The 17,116-nt window shown below is 35.5% G+C and overlaps 3 protein-coding genes across 4 annotated transcripts; 2 read left to right on the forward strand and 1 right to left on the reverse strand.

The window, feature by feature from the left end:
• The first annotated feature begins 4,176 nt into the window (after nucleotides 1-4,176).
• On the forward strand, nucleotides 4,177-7,324 carry LOC113713682 (putative FBD-associated F-box protein At1g61330). Of its 2 annotated transcripts, XM_027237464.2 has the most exons (5): nucleotides 4,177-4,416; nucleotides 5,129-5,203; nucleotides 5,323-6,251; nucleotides 6,374-6,517; nucleotides 6,900-7,324. In XM_027237464.2, the coding sequence occupies exons 3-5, from the start codon at nucleotides 6,123-6,125 to the stop codon at nucleotides 7,221-7,223; spliced, it is 597 nt and encodes a 198-aa protein (XP_027093265.1). In that variant the 5' UTR covers nucleotides 4,177-4,416; nucleotides 5,129-5,203; nucleotides 5,323-6,122; the 3' UTR covers nucleotides 7,224-7,324. The 2 variants fall into 2 exon arrangements, with proteins under 2 accessions (XP_027093265.1, XP_071925839.1); XM_072069738.1 differs by having other exon boundaries at nucleotides 5,027-6,251.
• A 2,966-nt stretch (nucleotides 7,325-10,290) lies between these two features.
• On the forward strand, nucleotides 10,291-11,008 carry LOC113713788 (uncharacterized). Its single transcript, XM_027237580.2, has 2 exons — nucleotides 10,291-10,471; nucleotides 10,746-11,008. The coding sequence occupies exons 1-2, from the start codon at nucleotides 10,291-10,293 to the stop codon at nucleotides 11,006-11,008; spliced, it is 444 nt and encodes a 147-aa protein (XP_027093381.1).
• Nucleotides 11,009-15,702: 4,694 nt separating this feature from the next.
• LOC113714360 (uncharacterized) lies at nucleotides 15,703-17,002 on the reverse strand. The gene has a single exon (XM_027238166.2). It carries the CDS (start codon nucleotides 16,684-16,686, stop codon nucleotides 15,901-15,903), a length of 786 nt encoding a protein of 261 aa, XP_027093967.1. The 5' UTR covers nucleotides 16,687-17,002; the 3' UTR covers nucleotides 15,703-15,900.
• Between the last annotated feature and the right edge of the window lie 114 nt (nucleotides 17,003-17,116).

Below are 17,116 nucleotides of genomic sequence, written 5' to 3' on the forward strand. Positions count from 1 at the left end.
GATAGCTTAATGAAGAAGCAGTAATAGCCTAACGAAGAAGCTACTGCTTGTTGACAGTTGACACGTTTTTGTTTAGATTGAAAAATGATGAATTTTTTTTTTTTTTTAACTTCTAGAATACAACAATTGATATATATTTTTTTAAGGAGTATGGGCGTATGGTTGGGGTTAGGGATGCACGCGAGCCGAGCTACTCGCTAGTAGCTCGGTCAACGACTCGGCTCGAACTCGGGTTGACCGAGTTCGAGCCGAGTTTCGAGTAACTCGAATGAAAATCGAGTCGAGTTTCGAGTCGAAATAGCCCAGCTCGAGTCGAGTCGAGTAGCTCGACGAGCCGGAGTTATTTAAATAATATATATGTATTATAATTATAAAATGACCATTATGGATATAAGTTATATGAAATTTACAATATATCCTTCTTTATAATAAAATCCTATAATGGCAAAAAAGTAATAACATAATTGTAAAAAGACCTAAAATGAAAAAAAATTTCGAGCCTCGAGTATCGAGTCAAGCCTCGAGCCTAAAGGAAATTTTTCGAGTCGAGTCTCGAGTATCGATTTTTTGGGCTCGCTCGAGCTCGAGCTTTGGTGTATATGAGTCGAGTCGAGCTCGAGTATAGCAATACTCGAGCTCGACTCGGCTCGATTACACCCCTAGTTGGGGTCACACGCGTAACGGTGTGCTTACGGTCTATAATAGGTACAATTGGCACTTGATGTGGTTGGCGTAGTTGTTTTAATTAAGGTTAGGCTTCTTCTATTGCAATGGAGATAATTTCTCGCCATTATGTCCCAATAAAATTAATTTAAAAATTATTTTTGAAAATCAACATCATCCATAATATATTCGATTACTTGTATTAGTTATGCATACAATTTCCATATAAATTGATTAAGTTTTACCCTCCGATTAATCATTATAAATTTTGTTTCAATTTTGACTAATTTTTTATCATTTAAATGTTTCATGTAAATTGAATGTTAAAATATTCTCAAATGAATATCATTTTTTATTATATTTATCTAGAGATTAAGAGAAAAATGACGATATAATCAGATGATTTTTTTATAAAATTATAAAATTTTAGATATAAATAAATGGAGGGAACAATGGAGAGGAATTCAATGGGAAGGATCCTATCCCATTATTTTGTAGTATCATTCGTGATTTGATGATATACTTGAAAACACCTTTATGTTCATACAATTTAGTCGGTCTATGCAAATGAAATTTACACGTACGTCAACATATACCATATCATGTGAAAATTACAACAGCAACTACAACACTCCGTCACAATTGTCTAAAACCCCTCAATTTCTGAAATATTTGCTCTTTCTCTTTTCTTTCTCCACTTGCCAAATACTACTAGCTAATTTTGCATGAGGGTTAATTACAAAAAATTCCCTAAAGTTTAACCAGATTTGCATTTTACTCATAACGTTATTTTTTTTTTCTCACTTTACCTCCTAAATTGTTAATCAATTCTAATATTATTGATTCTTGACTAAAATGGTAATAAATAATTAGCTATTATGGACCTAAATGTTTCTTGAATAAGTTGGTTCATTTGGTCTACATAATAATTAGAGGGGAGGAAAAAAACTTATGTACCAACATTAACCCAAAAGTGTTGAAAGCAAAAGAGGGAAAGTAGGAAACAAAGAAAGCTCCTCATTGCGCCACCTGACAGCTCTTGGAGTTGCTACAGCAAATAGCTACTCAATCTTATATAATACTAGTAAGATATTGGGCGTAGGGCGACAATGATCGGAATTGAACTCAAATACTCAAACTCAAACTTGAAGTACATTATTGGATCTAGAGCTCAAGTTGGGGTTCAAGCTTGACAAATTTTTAAATTTGAAGGTCGAGTTCAACTTGTGTAAAATATAAACCATACAAGATTGAGCTTGACCCATGTGAAATATAAAGAGTTTGAGCTAGCTCAAGAAGTAAATTGAGATCGAGTTGCTCAAATTTAAATGGCAAAACTTGTAATTATCCTATGAATATAGGTTTTTTTGGTAATTTAATAGTTATACGAAATAAAAATAATATATATACCTAAAGTTTGGAAAATTCAACATATTTAAAGAATCAAATTTGACTCAACAATGGACTCGAGTAGCTTGATCTCCGATTTGACCAAAGTTGAGTGGAGATTTTAACCTGCTGCTCTCAAGTACGTCGATTCTTTGCCTCCCACCCCCCTCCCTCCCCAATCGTGCACAATGCTATTAAATATTTTCTTGCATCTTTAATTAAACAGCAAATGCCGCAAATGATCGTTCAGCAATTTGTCGAGCCTCAATTCGATCAAGCTTGAGCGAACTACCGGTGAGCATCTTAATTAGCTGCCACCCCTAATTTAGGCATAATGCTATCAAATATTTTCTTGCACATTTAATCCGCAAATGAACGTTAAGTAATAAAGGAGCGCGAACATTTTCTTCCAGTAAAAGCGGGTCAAGTGAGCCCATAATTTTCAGGCAACAAATGTTGGAGCCATCAGGAGACAGCATTTACATGTAGACCAAGTTATGTGAGTCCAAACTATTTGTCAAGTGGCTGTCTTGAGTTGCTTTCTGCAATGTAGTTTTTATTCCTATTGATTCCTTTAAATTAGAATAGATTAAATTATAGAAATGTTATCGTTGCAAAAAAAAAAAAAAAAAAAAAAAAAAAAAAAAAAAAAAAAAGCCTATGTGAGGCCCGAAAGAGTCTCTGGAGGTTGGAACTTCAGCTCAGGTGTCGGGGCCATCTATTAGTGGATTTCTGATCAAAGACGATAGCAGGGTATAGCAAATTTCTCAATCTCATACATTTCAGCCAGCAGGAGGTGATTATTTTACTGTTTGGTCACCATTCAAGTTCAAAGAGTAAGAAACAGTAGAGACACAGACCATGATCCACCTAACAAAAATAGGATAAAATTCCATTTGTATCATCATTCTCCCAAGAAAATTCCATTCAATTCTATTATAAACCTTAAACATGTCCAGTTTAATTGTCAGGAAACTAGTTTTTCCTTCCCTTTTGTTTTTCAAAAAATGAAGGATTTCCTGAGCAATCAAGACATTTTCTAGGATCCGTCTTTCTAGAATTAAAGCTGATCGAGAACAACTGATGCAATGCTTGAGAAATCTTTTCAACCTATTGGCCACAATTTTATAAATGATTTTGTACAAGACAGTGCAGAGACTAATAGGTCTATAGCTAGTTTAGTTCACTGGAGCCTCTGTTTTAGGTATCAAAGAGATAATGGTCTCAAGAGGATTAGATGACACGAAAAGAGAGATATGAGAAAACGTAAAATCCACCATTGGTTTTCACCACGCTCATTAGTTAGAACTTGCGAGTTTTAAAATTTGTATCGCTGGCCGAAGGATAAATGGGCGGGATATTATCAGAATCCTCCGTTGAGGTTTCTTCTAATATCACTTGACCCTCCTAAAATTTTAAAAATATCACTTACCCCTTCTAATAAATTCAAAAAAAAAAAATATTAACTTTCACTTGATACATAATTCATATATCAAATTAATGGAGTTCAAAAATTAAAAACAAAAAAACAAAAGTCATTTTCTTCTCTTTTTCTTTTCTTCAACATTCTCTCTTATTCATCTTTTGGATGATTATGTGATTTTTATTTGTAAATTATAATAAATTGAATTTTGTTTATCTTTTAGTTTTTATGATTGTGATAGAATGGGTATGGTTTATTTGCTTATTTTAAGTTGATTTTTATAATCATCAGTACAATTTAAAGATTTGGACATAGGTTGAGAAGAAGTTGAAAAAAATATAAAGTTCATAAGAAATCAATTTTAAATATATAGAGTTAAATTAGTCAAGCATATTTCTTTACAAATATCATTTTTATTTTTCAAATATATATTTTTATGGACTATAGCATTATAATATGGCAGTACTAGTAGAGATTGTTTTTCAGATAATGATTTTTTAAAAGTAAATAAAGTGATTTAGGAGTATTTTCATTTAACAAGTAATAGGATAGTTTAGGATTTTTAAAAATTTTATTACACAAATAACAAAAATAAGGGAGGTAAGTGATTATTCTTAAACGGTTGTTGGAAAAAAAAAGTGATTATTCTTAAAACTTATTAAGAGAACCCAGGGGAGGTTTCTGATATTATCCTAAATGGACACGAGCCCATGTTTAATGTTTGTAGTGCCCAACGGGACTCCACCCAACAATCAGAAGAGATGCAACTGGCAACTTTACGAAAGCAGCCTAAAAATCAGTCTTCTCTCTTGCTCAAACAAGTAACAATCTCCAGCTTATTTTATTCCTGGCCACTTTCGACTAAGCTGAAGTAGGCGGATACCGGGCGTTGAGAACGGTGGCTGTACTTATCTCCCCTGGCTCGACAGTGGGCTGCAGCAGTTAGTTTCAAAATTCCTTTTTTTTTTTTGGAATCGTAATTGATTGTAGCTGCCTCACTTCCATATTGGTTTTCTTTTCTTTTTTGTTTTCTGGTAGGATCTTTAGTTTAGCCATGTTATTTGCCTGCTAAGTTTGTGGTTTACGTTTTTTGGTAGCTTATATGCATATATATTCCTACCATGAATGTTTGATATCTGTTAGATTTTTGGAGCAATTTTGTCATGCAGCATCCTTTAATTAGAATGATTTTGGCCAAGACAGAATTTATATTAGATTTCTTTGATTATAGGACGAATTTCTGGTAAACATGCTTAAGCTGAATTATATTTGTTTCATTTGTTGACTGATTTTGTCTGCCGGCATGCTTGCGGTTTATTCCAAGGTTATGTTTTTATTGCTGCGGTATATTTGTGTTTTATGTATTGTTATTTACGTTGGAAGAAGAGCATGCGAGGAGGACAACAAAACAATCCTGGGTTGTAGCAGATTTTTTTTTTTTTTTGGCTGTTGTTTTTGGATTCTATGCTATCTGTCCTGGTCATTCTTAATGGGTATTTTGTCAGGCTTACTTTCCTTCTAAGGACTTTTATGGTTCTTTTGTTCACATAGGACTCCAGGTGGTCAATTAACGAGCTTCAGCATAGTAATCTTGTTCTTAAAATGGTACTAAATGGAATTCTTTGTCGTTCATTTTCTCATTCCTGATAACAGACAGAAAAGTAGCAGAAAGTTTTGATCTTAATGGAATCAAGGGCAATACTTGCCACTGGTTTTGGACCGAGGAAGGTGAGACAGGATCACTCTTACTAACACAAAACAAAAGAAGTTTCTTTCTTGTAACTATTTGCTAAAGGAAACATATGTTTGCTGCTGGATCTTTTTCTTCCTCTCGCCCTTCTTAATAGTGTGCAAAGACAGGGCAGCCCCTCAAGGATCAGATTAGTCAGCTTCCAGATGGAATCCTTGTTTATATTCTGTCTTGTCTAATGCTAAAAGAAGCTGCCAGAACAAGTGTTCTTTCAAAGCGTTGGATAGATCCATGGAGGTCCATGGCTTGCCTTGATTTTGATGCATTAAAAGTGCTAAAGAAGATGTTCTCAATACCCAGCTGGGGAAGGTATGTGGCCTTTGTTAGAAAGGAAAGGCGAAGTAGGTTGAATGGGTTGACAAGGTGCTGCTTCAATCAGACAAGTCCTTGGCATTAGGTTATTTGAGAGTTGCTTTTTATTTGGACAAATTTTATGGAGATAAGATTCATAAATGGCCTCAGCATGCATTTGCAAGGAAAGTGCAAAGGCTGGAATTGAACCTGTTTCCAGATGATGGCCCGCCTTCTTCTCGAGAATCATATACTTTCCATTATGAACTTTTTCGCCTTAGCAGTGGTAAATCTCAACCTGGTTACTCTGAAATCCGTCATCATTCACAGATTGGCTTCAAGTCCCTTAGAGCATTGAGTTTGAAAAGTCTGAATGTAACTGGGGAGGTACTGGAATTCTTCTTGATCAATTGTCCATTTCTTGAGCCTCTGGTAGTGGAGGCCTCTTCAGTTTTGATCAACCTTCGAGTTTGTGGTCCATCTATTGCCTTGAAATATCTGGAGGTATGCTACTGTTTGAGGTTGCAATCCATTATTGTCAACGACACAAATTTAGTCTCCCTTACAACTACAGCAGCACACCATCTTGTACTTCAGAATGTCCCCATGCTTGTGAATGTATGGGTTTCTGGGGATTCCCTTAACTTGGTCAGGGATGTTACTTCTTGGCTTTCTTGCTGCTTGTCAAAACTAGAGGTTCTTACTTTACGTGCCGACGAGTTTCAAGTTTCACAGGTTTTTTCTAGTTATTTAATGGAACTCTTTGAAGAGATTCCTTTCCAACTATTGTTTATAATCACTGCCAACTGCTTGCCTCACTGGTTTGATTTTGCTTTCTTCTTGTTTGATCATCCTAGGAAAAAGGAATTGTTCATGAGCTTCCTCAACTTACCAATCTGAAGGAGTTCGTCTTAATAGCTTTTGCATCAAAAGATGACAGTTTGATTGGATTTACTTCTTTGATCAGGGCTTCCCCCAACTTGGAGAAGTTTGTGCTGAAGGTAGCATATTGCTGTACTAATCTCAGCCATCGTTTTCTTTTACTGTCTGGTTTTGTTTTCTTGAGCCTTGCTTTAGTTATTCTTGTCATTCTCCGTGGCATTTGCTGCATGCCATGCCATGCCATTGAGCGTCATACTATGGGACTTGAACATTCTTATGATTATGAACATTTAAACGCAGTCTAGGAGCCCAATCAATTCTTGAAAGCGAAAAGGCAATGATTATACTAACATGCTTCGTGTCAGTGTGACATGCTGTTTCTGTTGCTGCTCCTATTCGTTTCTTTCTTTTTCTAATTTGTGTTGTGTACTCTTAGCAGATTTCCCCCCGTTCTTTTTGATCTGCAATATTTTAGTTATTGACAGCTTAATCTGTTTGCAGTTGGAATCATGGTGGAATGATATGGTCAGGGGAGATAGAAAGTTGAAGAAAGCTGCCAGCTTTCCGCTCCAACATCTGAAAGTGGTTGAGTTACTTGGATACTATGGTCGCAGAAGTGAACTTGAACTTGTTGAATACTTCCTCGAGAACGCTATTGTCCTCGAGAAACTTATAATTGACCCTCGTGATCCGCATAATGTCACTTGGCCCAAAACGCGCAAGGAAAGAAAGCAGGAAATGAAGGAGGAAAAGTTAGCTAGAAATTGTGCCAAGCAACAGCTCGAGGGATTAATACCTTCACATATTGAATTTTCGATTCTATAGCTGCAAACAGCAAATGCAGCTAAATTTAGGTTTATGTACAAGAAGTTATACTTTTGGGATGTGGAAAAAGCCTACTTATTATATACTTTTGAGGGTGGTAAGTGATTTCCAGAGTATAAATACTACACCTACTACAAAAAATTTAGGGCAAAAAATCGCTGTGATTCTCGAACTTTCAACTTTGTGCATTTTAATCCTCCAATTAATAAGTGCGTAAATATAGTTCTCCAATTAATAAAAATGTGTAGTCATAGTCCTTCCGTCTAATTTGGCTGTTAGGGATGATACAAAAAATAAAGGGATAATTTCAGAAACCTCCCTTGAGGTTTTTAACAATTTCATTTAGCTCCCTTAAGATTTTAAAAATTACATATACCTCCCTTATCATTTAAAATGATAATACTACCCTTAAATATTTTAATAAAATTTCCTTGTTTGATATGTGTATACTCAGAATGACTTTTAAAATTATTTTTTCATTCTTTTTCCTTCTTATTCCTTTTTTTAAAAGTTTTTTGTCAATAAAACTGTAGAACTACCACTTTCACCTCTAGTTTCTAGTGTAACCGAATGTCCAAGTAGTGATTTTTTTTACGAGTTAACTTTATATGCAATCCAATGTATTTGCTTATCTTTGTTTTCTATTTTTTGGTATTAAAATTAACAATAAATGAAAAGAAAATGGCCCAAAATTACTATTAAATTATGATAATCCAACTACTCGAAAAATTCATAAACTCTAAATGAATTATTTCAATATTTTTTTCTATCTTATAAATTTAAATCCATAATAAAATACCATCAAAAGTATCCTATCATAATGATAAAATTATTATTATAGTTGTTTATCAAATAGTAGGTATGGACTTGAAAATTTTGGGACATTTTTCTTATAATTATACTTGATAATCTTATAATTATATAGGAAAGTAAATTAAAACTCATTACACAAGGGTATTTTTGGATATTCATTTAAAAATTTGAACAAGTCAATATTATTTTAAGGTTTTGTTACTAAAACAATCAAATCAAAGGAAGTAAGTGTAATTTTTCAAATTTCAGGAGAGCTCAGTGAAATTGTTAGAAACCTCTAGGGAGATTTTTGTAATTATTCCAAAAATAAATGTCATGTGAGCAATCCGTGATGCATTTCCCATCCATTTTAATGGCCAAATTGGACGGAAGGACTATAACTATACATTTTTATTAATTGAAGAACTACATTTATGCACTTATTAGTTGGAGGACTAAAAGTGCGCAAAGTTGAAAGTTTGAGGACCACCGCGGGTTTTTGCCCAAAAATTTATGACTTTGTATGAGTGCAATTACATTATTGCCTTTATTCATGAAATTATTTATAACCTAATATTATTTCCTTTCATTTCTTGAAGATTTATTTCTTCTCCATCATATCAATTATACAAAAATATCAAGCTAAAAAAAGTTAAAGAAAGTTGATATTTAATTTATATCCTTGAAATTTTCCTATTGGATTAGTGTTTACTTCTATATACAATGTTTTATTCAATTTATTAGACTTTAAGTGAAACAACATGGATAAATAACAGAATACTAAAAATAAATACAATTACCAAAATTTATATAAAAAAAGGTAATACCAAACTCATTTTTTTAAAAGTAATATATTTGTCATTTTAATTTATTTAAACTTTTAGACAGATATCAGTGTCATTTTTTTTATCAAATTATTCAAATATGAAATTCTTAATCAGTTTGCTAAAATGGTTGATATGCCTCATTTTTAAACTTAGAGAAGACAAGTGGAGATTAATCTTTGAGAAGAAAAAGCAATAATACTAAACTATAAACACATTAATAAAAATTAACAATAATATTAGCCTAAAAGTTCACGTAAACTAAAATATTAAAAAAACTACCTTTTAAATAAAAAACAATTTTAGTACCTCTTTTTCCAAAAAAAAATAAAAATTGGTATCTGTGTTTATTTTAGTATTGTATTACTTATTCTTTTTTATTTGATTTAAATTATAATAAATTGTACAAATCATATATAGAAGTGAATACCAACCGACGGGGAAAATTTTAAGGATTTAAACTAAATTTATGCCTTTCAAGAGTAATTTTTTTTTCATCCCTTTATTTTATGTCTTTTCTTTTTCCTTTTTTTTCCAGTTTCCTGGCACGTAAACGTTAAACATCAAATGATATATAATCTTCGCTTTGGTTTGAAGATACAAATTATAAGCATGGATGCTGTTTTGCTGCATTTATGCAAGTAAGAGATGAACATAAACCATGATCAGTGGTCTTATTTTCTCACATGAAATTGATTTAGCGTTTGCTGTCACATTTTCCTTCCTCTACACCTTTATCCTTCCTTTTCAAGCTAGAAGAACATTGGAGGCAAGACAACCAAATCGAAAACATGCAGGTATCTAGAAAACCATTTGGATTTGTTGTAAGGTTGTAGACAAGCGCAATTTCCTTCTCCTGGTCTGGCCAATGATGCCTTTGAAATACTGCTTCAAAACTTGGTGAAATTCCATTACGTACCAACCCAAATTCAGTTGTCTTTAGCTGACTTCCGGGGCACCTCGTAATCATAGTAATGATTTAATGTAACCATATTCTTCGTCTTTGAAGAAACTTGAATCATCCTGGCTCTTAAATTTTCCTCGTCAACCAACACCTTGACATTTATGCCCGCCCTTTAAGTCTTAACAAGTCCCGGAAGCTTGTGCAGCCTTAACCTGTAAAGAATTTCAATGTTGAAGCCTCCTCGGGGCATTAATGAGAATTAGACAGAATAAGGTAAACCATAATGCGGTCAGAGCTAGGCATGGAAGTCTAGAATTTTGTTGGGTAATTTTCAACATTAACTAAGAAAACTAGCAAGATGATGATCTTCAACATATTCTGTGCAGTCAGCAATCTGCTATTTTTAATCTTGAGAACCAGTCAAGGAGAGTGTTGCCAGGAACATCTATATAAACCCAACTAAATTCCATCCCAAATTCAGATCATCCAACTAGCTACATCTCATCTTTTCTAGCTGCATATTAATTCGAATACAGACAATATAGAGATGGCCATTACCATGAGTTTTGGTAAAGGGTTACTTATCCTTCTCCTAACCTTAGTAGCCACCTTGGCAATTAGCCAAGCTGAAACGGTTGTTGTTGGAGGCTCAGAGGGATGGCGCTACGGCTACAATTACACTGATTGGGCCTTGAAACACGGTCCCTTTTTCCTTAACGACACACTAGGTTAGCCTTGCATTATTGTCATCACTTGAAATTTTTATCAGCTGAGTCAGAAAATCTGATTCAATCCAATTTTGATGTACACTCGTTTTTTGATTCTAGATTAGGCGACCCAAATTGTATAAATTTGGATTGGATTTTCGAAATCTACTAACTAATTGTGCACATTAATCTGCTTGGGGACCTTATTTAGTACAATGTAAATGTCATTAACAACTGAATATTACTGTTTAATTAATGGTTTGATCTAACGTTAATTGTTGTGGTGGTGCATCAGTGTTCAGGTATCCTCCTCCTAACGACACCGTGAAGCCTCACAGTGTGTACCTGCTACCAAACCTCTACAGCTTCTTGACATGCGATTTTAAGGCCGCAACCCTGGTGGCACCTCCCAATCAAGGAGGTGGAGATGGGTTTTCGTATACGCTGAGTCGGGTCAGGCCTAACTACTTTGCTAGCAGAGAGGGAAATGGCGATGACTGCACCAAAGGATTGATGAAATTTGCTGCCATTCCTCTCTATCGTCCTCCATTCCCCTGATGTGTTTTCATTAAACCAACAATCAGCCAACATATGGTTAACTGAGCAGTGATCTAGCTTAAGATTTTAGCTTGGAGTACTATTTATTGTACGGAATGAATAAATGCTGCCAGAAAAAAAAAATATATGAGGCTGAGCACAATCGAAATTAAGAGTGGATACACATATACTAGTTCTTTATTTCAGTTCTGTACTCAAGTGATACGGTAATGAAACAGAAATACAAGCAAGCTACATGCGTGCAGCTTTTCTCGTGTTACATGCATCCTGTTGATAAATATGGTCATGGGTTTTCATATTTTCACTCCCAACTTCTTGTCATATGCTTTTCACACTTGAGATCCCATTCTTGAATGTATCTACAGCATGTCACTGTTTTTGGTAAAAAGTAACGTATGTTTCTAGAGCAACGTTTTTCAGACTTGAGATATTGAACCGACAGCCTACGTCTCTGTTAATACCGTTTAGATGACCGGCAGTGGGACGGCTGGAGACATTCCTGATGGTAACATTCTCCAACATCGGTCTGTGAAATAAATTCTCAAATTCTTGACCTTATCTTGATTTTTCAAGGTGCCTGCATGATAGATGTCCCGGTCATTGTCTGACGAATAAAGAAGAGCCGACGACCGAAGGCTTAGATATTTGGTTAAGCCCAAATAGGCAAAACAAGAGCACCCTGCATGAAATTATTGTCTAAGCCTGAACTGAGGTATGACTTTCTTGGTATCTACTCTCCATTTATCAGGCAGAAAAAGAATGACCCAATTATTTTCCTTTTTTTTTTTCTTTTGCCAAAATTCCAAGGCAGTGTTTAAAAGCTGGCTGGCATAACCGTGATCATCTTAATTCCCAAGTTGAAACGAGATACTAAACAAGTTGGAAAGACTTTTCCTTTTGGGTTTTTTTTTTTTTACTTTGCCCAAATTCATTCTTTTGAGTCTTCAATTTTATCGATTATGCACCATTGAGATCAAAATTGGCTGATAGATTTTAGTGCTCATATTGCAACCACAAAGGAGAAAGAAACCTTGTGGTGGCAGGGGGCAGCTACAATTCTCTAGGTGCCCAAATGGGCATTGATGCAAAATTTTATCAAGGGCAAGTAGTGTTGTTATTATTATCGTTAGGAAAAAAAAAAAAAAGTAGTGTTGTTAAAGCCTGGTACCACAAAGCATGGTGGCCGAAACAGGATGTTGGTTTCACACTGACTCTGGCTGTTGAGCACGTTTACAACATGGAGCTTGCCACCCTTAAATTAAGTTTGAAATTGAAAGAAAAGTACAACTCAAAGTGGGAACTGGGAACAGCGAGCTTTCCGTCAAGAGCATGCCATGAGAGAGGGGCTTTAACTCCCTCTTTGGGTTGTAGGTGAGAGTTCAAATTTCACCTGTAACGAAAAAAATTTAAAAGTTGTGTCAGTATTTTTTTGGTTTAATTGAATCTGTATATCCACTATCTCTCTATCACGGCTTTCTTCGGCTCCCCCTTCCCCTTTAGATTAAGATAAAGTAGGTTATACAAATGTATCGTTGCTGGAAGAAAAAAAAAAAAAGACTAAGGACAAGGAACCTGTGGCCTTGATCCCACCACGATTTTCGAGTTTCGACCTTCCAGGAGCCCTCCCCCGTAATAATGATTCCTGTCTTTTCATGTTCCGTTTTTTAGTTTGGTCAAATTATCAATGGGAAATTTGCCAAATTAGTCCCTAACATTTTCACAAAATACTTTTTTAGTCCCTAACATTTAAAATCAACCAGAATAGTTTCTAACATATAAATTATGAGCCAGTTTGGTCCTAATGCTCGTATTTGCTCTTTTTTCTGGCTAAAAATAGAACACCGGCGTAATTTCAAGGGCAAAATCGGAAAAATTCGCTAATCCATAATTTTGCAGTCCTCAAACTCTTCCACCGCTTCTTCAATTGATTCTCAACCTACTGCTACTAGGATGGAGAATTAACAAGAAAAATTGAATGAAAAGACAGAAATATCAAAGACACCAAAAAGAAGTTTCAAGAAATATCAAAGCCACCAAGAAAAAGTTTCAATCTCGAACAGAAGATTAATGGGAAATCTACTAGCCTGGCTACAGGCTATGACAACAGGGTCAATCATGAGTTGTCCAGAAGGTGGAAAATTAAGCAAAAGGCTTTGTGGGTTAGAAAGCTTCAGCTTCAATTCTTTCAAACAAGACAGAGCCTGCATCTGTCACAATCAGCGGCTTCCAATGCATAATCATCTTCTTCCACAATACTCTGTACCAATATCTGCAGTTCCCTCATATTGATTGCTCAAATTTGGTAAGAAAGCTGTTGAAGCATTTTGGCAAGTCCACAGGCTATCTTTGCTTGAACGGAGCCCATATTCCTCCGTCTCTATTCAGCCATTGACCCAATCTCTTCTTCTGCTTCTGACTTCGTAAAATCATCCGTCCTTGCTCCTCTTAACCAAGGAATCAGCAACATGGGTTCTCTCAGGCAGCTATGGTTATTGAGAAGAATACCCTTTTCAGTTTGGAAATCTCTGAATTCGATATCAATTTCAACAAAGAACTCATTTTTATCTTCTTATTTGGCAAATAATTCTCTGCACCTTCTTAAACCCACAAAGCCTTTGGAGAGCTTCAACAAAAGGGTGAGAATCAATTGAAGAAGTGGTGGAAGAGTTTGAGGGATGCACAATTATGGATTAACGAATTTTTCCGATTTTGCCCTTGAAATTACGCCGGTGTACTATTTTTAGCCGGAAAAAAGAACAAATACGAGCATTAGGACCAAACTGGCTCATAATTTATATGTTAGGAACTATTCTGACTGATTTTAAATGTTAGGGACTAAAAAAGTATTTTGTGAAAATGTTAGGAACCAATTTGGCAAATTTCCCATTATCAATTGGTCATTCACATTATCACTTGCGGTTCATAAATGCTTTCAAATATAAAATGCCCTCAAAACACAAAAAGATATAAAATGTCCTAATGCCATTTCTAGATAAAGTGTAGCTCCTAGCTAGGAAACATGCCAAAAATTAACCCCAAAAAGAAGAAGAAAAGAATGAAAAAAGATATTTATAGTTCTCAATTAAATGATCATCACAAGATGAAACTCTAAAATTATAATCTCATCTATTCTCACGGATCAATTAGATTTTATAATTGATTCATAATGGGAGTCATATTAATTTTTTTTAGTGCTAATGAAAGATCTTAAACTGGAGACATCTCACTTATCTTCCATCTTTTCCGACCATCCAATCCATCCCTCCTCTTAAATTATATTAATATAATTCACCTGTATTATGTAGCTACATAAAATATTGGTTGTGTGGTTCGCCATCAATTATTATTATTATTTTTTTTTTTTTTTGCTTTTTTTAAGAGCTGTAACGATGAGTATGTATGTGAAACATTGATCATATAACTAAGCGCGCACTACGCAGTCTAAAATGCATATCGTCAACCAAGTTGTATGTGTATGCTTCCTAAGAATTTGAGATTGGCAGCTAAATGCTGCTAAGTAAATGGTTCCCAGTTAAGATGCACAGAAATGGTAAACTATGTATGCTCGTTTGTTCAATGGGGAGCTGCAGGGTTCATGTATTTGTTTTCAAGATAAGAGAGTGACTTTTCCTCGCCCTCTCTTTAGCTGTCACTGTAGCTTAGAGCCCATTTGAATTGCTGTTTTCTAGAGTTGTTGTGAAAAAATATACCGTAGTGATTTAATGTACATGAGGTAAAAAACTGAATAAAAAATGAGTTTACAGAAAATGTAAAAATATTTTGAAAAAAAAAAAAAAAAAAGACAACCAAAGCAAGGTCTAACTTTGTAGTGAAATAAAATTTATGTATGAGAGATCAGATACCCATGAAAATGCATATTTCCGACAGAGATGGTCCTTTCACTAGTGTAAACAACTTCCTCAATAATAATTTATTTTATACACTTCCAAAAGCCAAAAAATAATGAGCAGGATGCAACCTGCAACTCTGTTTGTTTTAGATTCCAGCAAGTTTTAAGTACAGCATGTGTAACCAGGCGAAAATGCGATTTTTGAAGGAACTCATGCAGGAGCTTTGAACTCATTCCGAGTGTGACAAAGTTTTACCCTTCTTCCTCTTGTGGCTATGAAGCAGGACAATTGCAAAATAATCTTTTAGCCCCCTTGTATTTGCTCAAAGGTGGCGTACATTTATTTTTTCTAATTTCCAGGGGCTGGTTTGAAATGCAATTTTCAAGAAGGTGCCTAAAGGGAAAAAAATATCGAGAGACCACAATATTGTGTTTGGATTGCATTTTTCATGATTTTTCATAGAAAAATTACTGTAGCGATTTGATGTATGTGAGAAAAAAAAAGGTAATAGATAAATGTGATCACGAAAAATAACGTAATTTTCTGACAAAAAACTGCAATCCAAACAAGTCCTTAATAAGCATTTTATTTATTTTTTGTCAAATCATAAATCTAATCCCAGAACAGTCCTCAAAAGCCGGCAACTCTTGAGGATGTCCCGAGGACTTATAACCTAATAAGCATTTTATTAGCCGAACAAGAAAGTAGAGTCGTCCTACATTTCCAGTTAAAGTATTTAGCCATCGTGTCCAAGATTCTGACTTCAATCTTGGCCTCAAATAATGGATAAATAATCTAAAGTAAGCACAATGATACGGCTTAGAAATTGGAAATGGAATTGGGGAACAAAAAAAATAAAGGTTTTCCCCATTAATCAGGTTCACGTGAAAGATATTGCTAAAATAATTAAAACCACCATGCCTTCCAACTCGAGGCATTCAGAATTTTTTTTTTCTTTTTTTTTTTAACTAATCGTGAGAATATAAACAAATTAATTAACAGCAAATTGAGTAATAACAACAAGCATCATTAATCCTCGTGCTAATGAAACCCGGAGGAAGTTGCCGAAAACGACGAGGCAACATACTCCCTAACCTCCCTGGCGATCACATTTCTCATTGCATCCCAAAACCCCGCCGGCAAGTTCTCCTCCGCCCCCAACCCGGGACCCCTATACATCCCAGGCGGCGCTAAGGACAACGTCGTCATCGGGTCGGACTCATCGTAGTCGGTAAAAGGAACCACCCTGGAATTCACCCTCGAGGTCGAGGTAGCAGTAATATTATTGTTACTCTCGGGAAATGGCACAAATCCCGAGAACTCATTCTTGACATCAGCAGCAATGTCCATTGCTTCCGTCATTTGGTTCTCTTGCTGTTGCTGATGATTTGTCTCTTTTTGTTGCTGATATCTTCTTTTCAGCGTCGAGTTCCAGTGGTTCTTGACCGCATTATCTGTCCGACCGGGGAGCAACCGAGCAATGGTTGCCCATCTATTCCCGTATTTTGCATGAGCAGCTAAGATGGTGTCGTCTTCCTCCGGCGAAAACGGCCGGTGTTCAACGCTAGGACTCAGCTGGTTGCACCATCTAAGCCTGCAAGATTTTCCAGACCGCCCCTTTATGTAGTTGCTAATCAAGGACCAGTTTCTAGCCCCATATTTCTCTACTAGGCGGGTTAGGATCTTGTCCTCCTCCGCACTCCACGGCCCTTTTATCCTCTCGGACCTGCTAGCATCTCTTGGTGTTTTACCGGACAAAGAAGAATCAGAAGACGATGAATCAGACGAGGAAGATGTTGCAGATGAGCACCTGTAGAAACTATCCATTTCAAGAATCTCTGTTTCTAGCTAAAGCTGAATACTGATGCAGCTCCTTTTTTTTTTTTTTTTGCGATGCTCAATGGATCGCTCGCTAGCTAGCTAGAACAGTCGTATGTTGTGGTTTGAGTATTTAGTAAACTGGGGTTGGGGGAAGAAAGTGACATATATACACATATATATATCTGGAGAGAGAGAGAGAGAGAGAGGGGGGGGGGGTATAGGAGGGCATGTATAAAAACTAATAGGAGTACAAAATTAAGGTGCCTTAGGGAACAGGGAAATTGGGGTGCATGCATTTGATTTTGGCATGGCTTTTTAGGCTAAAGGTTCTGCGGGGAGGGTTCTTGGAAATTGCCTTGTGTAAAGTTGGTAGGGACATTAACTATTAAGTAGAGAGAGAGAGAGAGAGAGGCTGCTTAGATTAGATGCGCCACAA

Source organism: Coffea arabica, chromosome 10c, assembly GCF_036785885.1.
Source record: "Coffea arabica cultivar ET-39 chromosome 10c, Coffea Arabica ET-39 HiFi, whole genome shotgun sequence".
Classification (NCBI taxonomy): domain Eukaryota; kingdom Viridiplantae; phylum Streptophyta; class Magnoliopsida; order Gentianales; family Rubiaceae; genus Coffea; species Coffea arabica.

Excerpts from the sequence above, each read along its gene's own strand:
- LOC113713682 (XM_072069738.1), top strand. The coding sequence starts at position 6,123 with ATGCTTGTGAATGTATGGGTTTCTGGGGATTCCCTTAACTTGGTCAGG. Across the intron at positions 6,252-6,373 it reads ACGAGTTTCAAGTTTCACAG|GAAAAAGGAATTGTTCATGA; the intron begins GTTTTTTCTAGT and ends TGATCATCCTAG. Across the intron at positions 6,518-6,899 it reads TGGAGAAGTTTGTGCTGAAG|TTGGAATCATGGTGGAATGA; the intron begins GTAGCATATTGC and ends ATCTGTTTGCAG.
- LOC113713788 (XM_027237580.2), top strand. The coding sequence starts at position 10,291 with ATGGCCATTACCATGAGTTTTGGTAAAGGGTTACTTATCCTTCTCCTA. Across the intron at positions 10,472-10,745 it reads TTTCCTTAACGACACACTAG|TGTTCAGGTATCCTCCTCCT; the intron begins GTTAGCCTTGCA and ends GTGGTGCATCAG.
- LOC113714360 (XM_027238166.2), bottom strand. The coding sequence starts at position 16,686 with ATGGATAGTTTCTACAGGTGCTCATCTGCAACATCTTCCTCGTCTGAT.